The sequence below is a fragment of the Pteropus medius genome, unplaced genomic scaffold, assembly GCF_902729225.1.
Source record: "Pteropus medius unplaced genomic scaffold, Ma_sr-lr_union100, whole genome shotgun sequence".
Classification (NCBI taxonomy): Eukaryota; Metazoa; Chordata; class Mammalia; order Chiroptera; family Pteropodidae; genus Pteropus; species Pteropus medius.
Window position 1 is genome coordinate 12,992,973 of NW_024349519.1, and position 12,910 is coordinate 13,005,882.

Below are 12,910 nucleotides of genomic sequence, written 5' to 3' on the forward strand. Positions count from 1 at the left end.
AAAAACTTATGGAGCTCAATGAAAAAAGTCCAATTAAAAATTGGCAAGGACCTCCTAAGAAGACATACAAATGGCCAACAGACATATGAAAAGATGCTCAACTTTACTAGCTATTAGGGAAATGCAAATCAAAACCAAAATGAGCTACCACTTCACACCTATTAGAATGGCTATTATCAACTGGAAAAGTAACAAGCGTTAAGTTGTGGGGAAAAAGAAACTCCTACGCTGCTGGTGGGATGTAAATTGGTACAACCATTGTTGAAAACAGTATGGAATTTCCTCAGAATATTAAGAGTAGAATTACTATGTGACTCAGCAATCCCTCTTCCGGGTGTCTACCCAAAAAACTTGAAAACATTTATCTGCAAAGACATGTGCACCCTGATGTTAATAGAGCAGCATTGTTCACGGTGTCCAGGACATGGCAGCAACCAAAATGCCCTACAATAGATGGTTGGATGAAGAAGGTATGTTACCTGTATACAGTAGGATATTACTCAGCTATTAGAAAAGATGAAATTCTGTCATTTGTGACAATATGGATGGATACTGAGATTATCATGCTAAGTGAAATAAGTCAGACAAAAAGTTGAGAACTATATGATTTCACTTGTATGTGCAATATAAAACTGACAGCAACAAACAAACATGACAAACTGACTCAATGGACACAGCAGATTAGTGATTACCAGAGGGAAGGTGGGGAGTAGGTAGGGGTGAAGGGGTCACATATATGGTGAAGGAAGGAAATTTAACTTTGGTGAACACATAGTGTAATATAGAAATGTTGTATTATCGAATTGTACACTTGAAACCTATATGATTTTATTAACCAATGTCACCTAATAATTTTAATTAAAAAAAAATGTGGGACAAGGTTAAGAAAAATAAAAATAAAGTGACTGACCTTAATTTCTTCAAAAGTTATTGGATGAATGGAAGTAAGGAGATAGAAAGGACTGTTTTAGATTACAGAGATTAGAGATAAACACCATGCATGAAACTTGGTTGGATCTTGATTAAAAGGGAGATAAACTATAGAAGACATTTGCAGAAAATCTGAATATGGACTTCATATTCAATAATTATTAATTTTAGGCGAGTTAAAGTATCGTGGGTATATAGGAAAATATACTTTTGTACCCTGCTACTGAAAGTGTGGTAGATGAACACATAGCATGGGCATCACTGGAGAGGTCATTAGAAAAACAGTCTCAGGTACCTCCTCTGACCAATGGAATCAGAATTTGAATTTAAACAAGCTCTCCCAGTGATTCATATGCACATTAAGTCTGAGAAACAGTATTTTGGACATGCACACTGAGATATTTAGAAATGAGATGTCATGATAGTTGTAATTTTAAAATGGTTCAGCAGGAAAAAAATGGGAGAAGGAGGGAGGGATAGAAAAGCAAATGTAAAATATTAGCAGTTGTTGAATCTGAGTAGTGGCATATAGCTTATTCAGTGTATTATTCTTTCAACATTTCTGGAAGGTTGAACATTTCATAATAAAAACTTGGGAGAGTTGGAGGTAATGTTAACATTTTGTTAAACTTGACCAAATCCTTTGCCCAGGAAACATTTATGAAAGCTAAGCATTATTTTTAAAATGTGGAAGTCTTCTGAGAGGCTCATAATTATTTATCCCTGAAGCTCTAATATTTAATTTTCTCACTTATATTAATAGGAATCTATCTACATATTATTACAGAGTTTTTGTCTTCTAAGTATTACCTATTTAAAAAACAACCTTTAAAAGGGAATTTTTTAATTTAAGGACTACAGCGTAACACAACTAAATGTAATATTTTCTGATTTCAGAGCCTGTTAAACAAATCAGTGGGTACTTTCTATGAGGTGTTAACACTTTGTCTATACCAGTTCTGTAGTTATTAGTAATAGCTACTACACACTGTGCCGGGCACTGTGTGCTGGGCATTGTGCTGACTACTGGGCAAGATAAATATGGTTCCTGCCCTTATGTTGTTTATAATCTAGCAAATAAAAACATTTTTTTTTTTTGCTTTGTCCTAACTAGTCTTTACATATTATTTATATCTTATTTGACTTAATTATTAATATTTAATCCTATATAAAAGCTTTAGAAGCGTTTTGTGTAAGAGCTTATTTATATTAGTACATACAAACTGTGTGGGACAATCTTTAGACAAAGATAAATAGGTTAGTGTATATTTTAAATAAGAATTATATTTTAATATTATTTAATATCACATGTAAGTGTCATTATGATAGAATAGCTTTTAGAAAAAAACCTAAACACTAATTACGCATTACTTTTGGCTTCAGGTGGTTACCCTGACAGCTAATGATAAGACAAGTGTTTCCTTCTCCTCCCTCCGGGGACAAGGTGTCATTTATAATGTCATTGTTTGGGACCCATTTCTAAACACATCTGCTGCTTATGTTCCTGTTCACACATATGCCTGCAGCTTTGAGGCAGTGGAGAGTAACTGTTCTTCTCTTGGTGAGTATACAGATTTAGATTTTGCAAATTCTTCTTTGGCTTTGAAGATCTATATCAACTAATACAGAACTTAAGACTATTAAAAGTGCTTTTGTATTCATTCATTCATTCAACAAATGCTTTTTAAACCCCTATGTTATTCCACTCTCTATTCTCAGCACTGGGATGTGTCAGTGAACAAAACACAAAATACCTGCCCTCCTGGAGCTTATATTTTAGTGTGCGAGATGAGACAGACAAGATATATTTGTAAATACATGAGAAAGTGATGAGCACTGAGAAGCAAAAATGAAGTAGAAAAGGGAAATAACAAGTAGCAGTGAGAGAAGAATCTGAGAAAGCATGGCTAGGGAAGTCCTTGCTAGGAACGACCCAAGGTGAGGCAGGGAGCCATTTGTCTGGGGGTACCTGCCAGGCAGAGGGAACAGCCAGTGTGGGGGTCCTCAATTGGGAGCTTACTGGTGTGTTTGAAGAACTGCCTTGTGTACGGTGGCTGGAGGAGACTGAGGAGGGTGAGAGGTACAAGGGCAGGCAAGCTGTGTGGCCTTGTAGGTCATAGTATGGGCTTTAGCTTTTGTTGGGAGTGAAATGGAAAGGCATTGAAGGGTTTGAGCAGATAGTGCCATGATCGGACTCATATTTTAATGAGATCACTCTGGCTCTTTTTTTGAGAAAAATCAGGGGCAAGAGCAGACACATTGATTAGCAGGCCATTGTATTAATCCAAGTGAGAGATGGTGGTAGTTTAGATAGAATGGTGGCAGTGGAGATGTGGAAAGAGCATTCTGTGTGTGTGTTTAATATTTTATTTTGAAATAGTTTCACAGAAAAGATGCAGAAGTAGTATACAGAATTCTGCATCTGTTCACCCAGATACGTCATATGCTAGTTAACATATTATGCTGTTTTCATTTTATTCTATTTATAGCTATATAAAACTTTTTTTTTTTTTAATAAAGAAGAGCTTTATCTCATCAACTGGGGATGAATTACAGTTCTTTCTTTTAAAAAGGAAAGGTAAATTCCTTCCATTTATCAATTTTCAGCCACTGTCTGAATTAAGCAGAATGTGACATATCTTTCGTTTCCTTTTTCTTTTGGGCTCTTCGGTCTTAGAAAAGCTGATAGGTGGGTATATATTATGCCCTGAAAATTCTGGTCTTTTATCTTGTGTTTCTTTTTTAAATGTAGATCTTCATAGTGTTTCCATTTGAGTACTCTTAAATATTTTATGTTTTTTGATTGGTGGTGGGTTTGTAATGTTTTTCACATGAGTTTGTATAGGTGTTTTGTTTTGGTTTTAGTTCAGGGATCACTTTCTTGTGTTTATCTCAAAGGAGTCATGATGGTGGTGAATTTAGTGAGCATATTTTATTCTTCACTAAGCCCTTTCAAATCATGGTTTTGTTTTTAAGTTTGTGCCTACCAAGGATCACAGGATTTGGATTTTTTGGCATTATGAAGCATGTTGTGCTTTATTGTTAGTTATAACACTATCTTTTTTTTTTTCCAAAGCAATACGTATGTTTAATAAGATTGGCAGTAAATCATGTGTCTTATAGTGCAGTATATGTTCTTTTATTTTAATGCGAATTTTGGTTAAATTTTTTTGTTATGAGAAACTTCATTCAGTCTTCATATACGATTATTCAGCCTTAATAATTTTGATTCATGACATTATCTTGTTTCAGCTATATACCCACCTGTGTGTCTGCCTCCTTACCCTCTTTTTATCACTGGATTCTTTTAGAACAAATCCCTGATTATCATTTTGCTCACAAGATTTCAGTCTGTGTATCTTAAAGATAGCTCTGTCTTTAAAAAATATAGCCACACATATCATTAACACAAGTTTCAATCTAAAATATTGAAGATAACTTCTTAATGGCATAAAACAGGCAATGTTTACATTTCCCCAGTCATCCCAATTGCTTTTCACAGGTTTTTTTGTTGTTGTCATTTGAATCAGGTTTCAGATGAGATCTGAACATTTTGTTTAGTTTGATGTGCCTCTTAAATCTCTTAATCCAGTTCTTCCTCCTGCTCCTCCCTCTCCTTTTTTCTTGTAGTTTATTTGTGAAGAAACAATTATTTATTTTAGGCACTTTCTCTTTTTCCTCCTTTCCCATTTCCTCCCCATCCACCCCCTTACCCAAGAATATGTTACATATTTCTATCAGGAAGCATATAGTTTTTAATTTCTCTTTCTGTTATACTAGCAGCCATTGCCTATGGAGAAGAATTTGTTAGGAATGGCAGGGATATTTTAAAAATAAATTATATGTATATGGAATAAAGTATTGTCACTTTGCTTTTTTCATGAAGTTTTGTTCTGTTAAATAGTAAGTATCAAATTGGGTATATTATGCACTAAATCGTTATTATTTTTAGGAAGAGTATCAACCAAAGTGTTTTTCACTCTTTTTGCCGTGCTTGGTCTCTTCATCTGTTTCTTCGGACACAGATTCTGGAAAACAGGTATTATGTCTGATATAGTTGCTATTTACATGCCTCATGGTCTTTAATCTTAAATGCTGCTGGAGGAATTTCTGTCCTGTAAAAAGAGAAAGCAACTGCTTATCTCCACTATCTTCATAGATTTGTGTTTAGGTTCTTTTTAGTGAGGATTCTACTGAGTTTCTCTGCATTTTTATTTTTTCTCTTTTCTCATTAATGGGGTACAAGCTCCTTTTATTAAGAGAGGAATAAAATTTGATTTGTGCACCAACCTTGTCAGTTGCTAGATTGGCTAGTTGACTAAAGATAAGTTAGAAATCAGGACGTCAGTATAAAAATGTGTGGATTTGATGATGGCGATCAACATGGTTTTGTATAAATCAGGCTGTAGGCTCCATGTATTTGTTCAGTTCTGGGAGGTTCAGACAGCAAATGGGAGGTCCGCTCATTGAAACCTAGTGCAGGGAGTAGAATATAAATATGCTCATGAAAATGATTTGGATTCTTTGAGTTGCCTTTTATGTAACTAATGTTTACAATTACTTTAAAAAATCCTTATTTAGTTCATTAACAAAGTATAATGGAGTATAATGGAGCATCAGGGGAGAGTGAACATAATCTTGATCTCATAAAAGTCTTTAAACTTGCTTTAATAAATTGTTTGAAGTAGCAGCTCCTTTCTCTCCATTGCCAAATTTTTTTTCCTTGATTGAGAAGAGAATATTGTGAAGACTATTTAATTTCTCAAAGCGTAGAATGATTCTGTAACAAGGAATTTAATAGCTAAGCTGTATGCAAGGTTCCAAAGCTTTTACTAGGTATTTTAATGGATGAAGAAAATAGTTGCTTGCTCATCCTAAACAGGAAAGGATGAATTGAAAGAAGATATAAAAGTCATATTTTGCTTTGGAATATTTTGTTATATTTTTTTACCTTTCACATTTTATTTTTGCTCCTGTAACAAATTGAGACTTAGTCTGTAATTTCAGATCAGATACAATGGCAAAAGTACTATTTTTGTTTTAAGAAGGAAATATAAATATATGAAAATGAGCTATGAAATTAATAATTAACAACCTAGCAATTGAAACTGACTTGTACACAAGAAAGTGTTAATACTTTAATATTGTATGCATTTCAAAGTATTATTTGCTCCCAGTGAATTCTAAATTTATATTTATACCAATGAATTCTAAATTTTCCTGCCTTTGGATAGTTATTTCTCTTCTGTGAATGCCCTAATATATAAGCATGTATTTGAAGATGAGATATTTAAATTGCATTGTAAAATGAATACCTAACCATAGCTTGTGTTATTTTCCTTTCTGGTGGTTTGCTGCTAGAATTATTCTTCATAGGCTTTATCTTCATGGGATTCTTCTTTTATATCATGATTACAAGACTGACACCTATTGAATATGATGGTAAGTAAAAATAACATAGTTTAATTGGATGTTAAAAAAGGAAGATGCCATATTTACAGAGACCTTTCTTTCTATAGTTCGACTGGCATTATATGTAATATGATGTGTGTAAAGTAATGGGCCACCTATGTTCTAAACATCTTTTCTAAATTACTTATTCAGACCTTCTCTTCCAAGTTTTTAATCTGCATGGTGAATTCCTTGGTATTTAGGGAAATGAAAGGTCATATTGACTATAAACCTGTGTTCCAACTATGTGGTATATTGAACTATGAGATTTACAACAATCAAAATGTTAAGATTTTCTTTACCTTAAATATAACCACTCTTTTCTTGTCATGTTTAACAGAATACTTGTCACCGCTTCTTCTTCAGCCCCAAATTATGGGTTGTGCCAAGCCACTCCCGTGACCAGTACTGGGAGGTTTAGCTCCCTGGCTAGTTTCCAGGGCTCAGACTGGCCCCTCCCTAGAGGGAGCCTGTGCTGGTTTCATGGCGCCACTAAAGACTTCACCAACCTTCTGTTGGTGCTTGAGCAACAGAAAAGCTAAGGATGACTCTGGCAATGGTATATTGTGTCTAAAGCATGCAGTTGGACAAGCTACCTCTGGTCAAACAGTTCATCTTCCTTTGTGCAGTTCGTCTGATTCTAACAGCCATCGCTGGAAGCATTGGTGGGATTTTCTTAGTAGCTGCTTGGTGGCGATTTGGAATCCTCATGCTCTGTATGCTGTGTGTTGGACTAGTACTGGGCTTCTTCATCTCATCAGTGACTTTCTTCACTCCACTGGGTAACGAATGTATAGCTAATGTTTTCTGTCTTTAGTTCATTGTTTGAAAAGTCTTATTTGGGCTCTGTAGGTACAAATACATGCCATCAAGGACTTGGGACCTTCTATAGAATTCTGCAAATTTGCATTAGAAGGCCAATACAAATAAGAATCTCTCTTTCCTCAAAGGCATCCTCTACTAGATGACTTACAGAATGTCTTTAGGGGTAGCTTTGTAATTATTTGTTGTGATGTGTGTGTGTGTGTGTGTGTGTGTGTGTGAGAGAAAGAGAGAGAAGAAGAGAGAGATTTAATGGAGGTAAAGGATTTTCTTAATATATGACAGAACGGTGGTTTTTGCTTATTTTTTTAAACCCTGCAATCCTTATTCAGTGAATCTTAAGCAGAAGCCGAATATCCCACAGATAAAATTGGCACTGTTCTGATGGCAGCTGAATTGGGCAACCTGGTGCTTTGTTTTTAGTCTTCTTTGGTACACCCAACCTTTTTTTTTTAAATGATTTTAACTTTCTTTGCAGTTTTGCAATAACTTACATTTCCCGATTATTGCAAAAATGCAGAAAGAGTATCTACATTCCAAGGTACTCTATTAGGCTGTTTGCTTCTTGTGATAATGCTTATGTTACAACATCAGATTAAAGTTGATGGAAATGTTAGATATAAGTATAGCTGTCTCTTCAAGCTATCAGTTCTTGAGAAAATAGTATAACAGAATGCAGTTGGCTCTCTCTAAAGATTTTTTTTAAGGCCAGAGAGAATTGATAACCTGTATGTGTACCGACTGTTCTGAGGCCCTTGAGGCCCTTTGTCTGATTTTAGCAAACCTATAGCCAAGTTTATTTCCACAGCACCACCTGCAGGTAGCTTTTTATCTAGTCTTATGCTTGGAGAGTGGAGGGATGATAGTTTAGAATTTTTAGTAGTTAATGTGCTTTTGATGAGTAGAAATAACATAAATTTTGAAGTAAGGAAAAAAACCCAAAAACCTGTGTATGTATTCTAACTCTGTCGCTAATGTGTTACTAGCTTATAACCTTGGATAAGATACTGAAGCTTTGTTTCATCTTTTGTAAAACTATCTCAGGGTAGAAGTGTGGAGTAAATGGATAATACAAATAAGGAGAAAGGCCTTAGAATTTTCTTCTTATAAAAGTAACCTGAAGTAGTTGTCTCTATAAACTTTTTGACAAGATATTCCTACTGGTAAAAATAATTTTAGCATATACCATTTATATATATATATATGTTTCTTTATGTCATTGCTCAAAGACAGGGTGTTTCCTTAATGATAGTGGATGCAAACATTAACATTTGCAAATATTAAATTTGAAAAATATTTGGCCAACTTCATTAAATTACTGCTGTTTTCACATTATGTGGCCAGCAAAGAGTTTATACTCTGGAAGCGTCTGCCTTCACATGCCTGCATAACTACTATTTTTATACACACACACACACACACACACACACACCTCTTAATGGTTATACACTTCCATTTTTTTTATTAAGGGGTTTATTGAGTGTATTGGTTAATACAATTATACTCTCGTTTTCACGGGTTTCTGTATTATGGTTTGACATCCTTGCTCCTTGTTCTGTGTCATTTACCACCCAAGTCCAGTTTCCTTTAAGCTGCCATATATTTGATCCCACATGTACACCCACTTCACTCTCCCTCTACCCCCTATGTTTGACATTTTACTCCGTCTACCTCTCCCCTCCTCCCCCACTCCCTACCCTCTGGTAACCACTAGTCCATTGTCCATGTCCCTATGTCTCTGTTTGTCCTGTTCATTTGTTGCTTTTAGATTTATAACCCACATATAAGCGATATCATGTGATTTTCAACTTTTTCAGTCTTATTTCGCTTAGCATGATTATCTCAAGGTCCATCCATGTTGTCACAAATGGCAGTATTTCATCTCTTCTTATGGCTAAAATTCTAAACTATCATCCCTCCACTCTCCAAGTAATATTCCATTGTATATTTCGAATATACAAAGTTTCTTTAGCCAATCATCTATCGTAGGACACTTCGGTTGCTTCCATGTCCTGGCCACTGTGAATAATGCTGTTACGAACATTGGTATGCAAAAATCTTTTTGGATATGGGTTTATAACTACTATTTTTAATCCCTGATTCCTTGAAAGACTTTTTTTTAAAAACCATGTTTATATCATGAAGGTTAGGATAATTAGAGAATGTGATCCATAAATTCACTCTAGCATGTTGTGGTTCACTTTCTGAGAATGTGGGTTCCAAGGTCAGATCCTCACTACAGAACTCCCACTCTTCCAGGATACATGGGTCTCAAGATATTGGACCGCCTCCGGTTGGACTGAGTGATGATGCCAGTGTCAGTATAAATGATTGTCGGGCTTAGATCCTTGCTATTTAAAATTAACTTTTAAATAGGAGTTCTAATATATTTGTTCTGGGTTAACCCAAGGTGTGCCACATTTTGGAGAAAGTTTAGTAGGAGAAGTAAGCAGCTACTGTTATTTCCTGATGCATTAGGAAATCACATCTTCCAGGACAAAGTGGCTGGGCAGGAAATGCATTGATGCCAAAAATCTTTTAAATATATTTTGCTGCTTATATTGGGTGAGAGTTCATATGGTTAACTCTGAATGCCATTTACTTATATTTTTTACTCTACACTACAAAATCTTGGAATCATAGAAATTTAGAGCTAAAATGGATGATTTGGAGCTTGGAGATGAAGTGGTTCAATCTTCCAATATTAGGGGTTAGGGAATTGAGGCCCAGCATCACAGCTGGTGAATGGAAGAGCTTGGACTAGTCCACCTTCTTCTAAATTATTCTATTAATAAATGTAGAGCCTTTACCTTCTTGATTTTCCTCCCACCATTGTACCTTCTAGGACACATCCTTCAAAGGTGATTGTGTTGACACTTAGATGACTAAAATCGTAATTTCTAATAGCCAGCATACTCCCTGGTTCTCATGTTAAACCTTTGGTGTCTGTCTGTGTTCAGATGTTGAGAAAATGAAATTTAACTTAGTGAACCTGTCTTTTACTCTTGATTTCTTTTTGCTTTTTCAGGAAACCTAACAGTATTTCGTAACGATGATGTGTTCTGGGTAACCTTCTCTTGTATAGCTATTCTCATTCCGGTAATTTTCATGGGCTGCCTAAGAATAGTAAGTGTTTCATCAGAAGTTAGATTTATTCATTATATTGTCCTGAGCCTTCAGTTTTTCACTTATCGCATCAGTTTGTGTGTTTAATTCACTAGGGAGAACTTTATGATAATCTGTATCAGATGATTGATTTTAAATAGCCTTGTTACTATGAAAGCAAGAGAAGTTGTAATTATGATTACATACAGTGTTTTTTTTTTAATTAAGTGGAGCATCTTATCACTGTTCATATGCTTTTAACAATGGGAGGCGAGACGATAGGGCTCACAATAATGCAACAACCTGATGGATCATTTGCTATCTCTGCAGAAGAATGGTTCTTCATCTAATTAAACTTTATTGTTGAAGTTCTTACACAGGGAAGATATTTTTCTATAAGGTAAACTGTGTTTTAAGAACTCACTATGGGTGTTGAAGGTTATTTTCAGTTTATATTTTTAGGTAAGCTTTTTCAGCTCTAAGACTTGATCCCTTGTCATGTACCCTGAAGAACAGAAGTGATTCCCTGTAATTGAGGCCAGTCATGAGAGTTAGAAACTATTCTTGTTCTACCAGAGGTGAAGCCTAAACTCTCTCTCTCTCTCTTCCACAGCTGAACATACTGACTTGTGGATTCATTGGCTCCTATTCGGTGGTTTTGGCCATTGACAGTTACTTGTACACAAGCCTTTCTTATATCACTTTGAATGTACTCAAGAGAGCACTCAGCACTCATTTCCGTGGAGCTTTCACAAATGTGCCTTTTCAAACTAATGGTAAGACTCTGAATCCAAGATTAAGAATGATAGTCAACTAGGAATATTGGCCCACCTGTGCTAACTAGAGCACTAGGTAACTAGATTGAAAGAAGGTTAACTGGTTGGAAAGAAAGTTAACTGGATACAAGGAAAACTCACACCCTACAAATGCTATTAGAGTCCCCTGTTAATGATAACTTATGATCAGAGAAAGAATTTAAATTTGTAAAGTGGTTGAAGTTTATATTTCTAAAAATCTATTAATTAACTTTGTTAAGAAAGTTGTAAACCAAGATTACTTAGGTGTACCTGGTTGTGAGAAAAATGCTGAGAATAAAGCTTGCCACCTCATGGGATGGAGTGGGATGAGGAATAAGAATGGCAACCTGATTTTTTAAACTTATTCTTGTTTCCCTCCCTTTAAAAAGCATGTAATTTACTAATTGGAAGTGAAAATGATTTTCAGTTAGTATTTTCTCACTTGTAACATTTCTACCCATTAAAGATTTTTCATTAACTTTTCAAAGGGAAAAAAATACTATAAATGTTCAAAAAGATTGTAAGATATGTTAGTTTCAGAAATGTTAAAATATTGAGGATAGTAAAGCATGTCTTAGAATTGAAGATGTGTAAGCACAATCGTCATTGTTATAAATATTTAAGCTAAATCTTTTCCTCTGCTATCCTGACCCTGCCCTCATTGGATAAGAGGTTGATGGTAGAGATCTTGAAACCCATGTGTCTTGTTTTACATACAAGATAGTATTTTGCCAAGCCTTTACTCAAAGCTCAGTGTAAGTTGTTGAATCTTCTCGTGCATTTCTATACCCAGTCTATAGGTGTAGGGGGGTGGGGGAAGATAGCATACTGGTGTCTAATGTTCCGTGATATATATTTGTAAGGTATACCTAGAATGCTGCCTGCTGCTCACCCCCAACTATGCCTGTGGGCACTGGTTATAAAATATTGGAATGACAAAGATCCAGACAACTAGTTCCTTTACAACCAGTCTGGATTTTCAAGTGCCTATAATAGAAAATTCCTGTTTTGAAACGTAAGACTGCAGCTTCCTCATTCATTCCTTGATTTGCAAATGAGGAAATAACATATGTTTAGACAAAGTTAACAGAGAGTCTAATATTACTAAGAAAGGATGACACAGATTTAGTCTGTGAAAGGTTTTTTTTTTTAAAATGCAGAAGTTCAAACTGTGTTTTTTACTGTTTTTTAGACTTTATTATCCTGGCAGTATGGGGGATGCTGGCTGTAAGTGGAGTTACATTACAAATGCGAAGAGAAGGAGGGCGACCACTTTTCCCTCCCCACCCATACAAACTATGGAAACGAGAGAGGGAGCGCAGAGTAACCAACATCTTGGATCCTAGCTACCACATCCCTCCATTGAGAGAGAGGCTGTATGGCCAGTTAACCCAGATCAGAGAGCTCTTCCAGAAGGAACAGCCAGCTGGAGAGAGAACACCCCTACTTCTATAAATGTCGAAGGGGGCCTTGGTCAGTGTGATCCTGAAGTACAAGGCAGACACTGCCTCAGCTTTGGTGTTTATGCACAGCCTGCTTCAGCAGTCTCCAATGCAGGTCGTAAGAAAGCAGGTTTATGTGTCTGCTTTGTATGATATTGCGGTGTCCTCATTGATGTATGTATGGTACAGGTGTGCCAAGATTATGATAGTTCTGTTAGAGTGAGAAAGATGACCAAAAAAGTGGTGGTAGGGATGCATTTCCTTTTTTGAAATACTTAATAATTAATTACCTTTTGGTTTGTATGGTCAAGTTATTATATATACACAAAAAAATAAAAAATAAATAAACGATTATTCTCTAAA

At 35.5% G+C, this 12,910-nt stretch overlaps 1 protein-coding gene across 2 annotated transcripts in view; it reads left to right on the plus strand.

Annotated features, from left to right (window-relative positions):
• Positions 1-12,910, plus strand: part of TM7SF3 (transmembrane 7 superfamily member 3) — a 30,157-nt gene extending 17,247 nt beyond the window's left edge. For both annotated transcript variants that reach the window (XM_039882445.1, XM_039882446.1), the window contains exons 6-12: positions 2,314-2,491; positions 4,883-4,969; positions 6,292-6,372; positions 7,011-7,163; positions 10,232-10,329; positions 10,922-11,084; positions 12,298-12,910. In XM_039882445.1, coding sequence (XP_039738379.1) covers positions 2,314-2,491; positions 4,883-4,969; positions 6,292-6,372; positions 7,011-7,163; positions 10,232-10,329; positions 10,922-11,084; positions 12,298-12,560 — 1,023 coding nt within the window. In that variant the 3' untranslated portion in view covers positions 12,561-12,910. The remainder of the gene's footprint in view (positions 1-2,313; positions 2,492-4,882; positions 4,970-6,291; positions 6,373-7,010; positions 7,164-10,231; positions 10,330-10,921; positions 11,085-12,297) is intronic.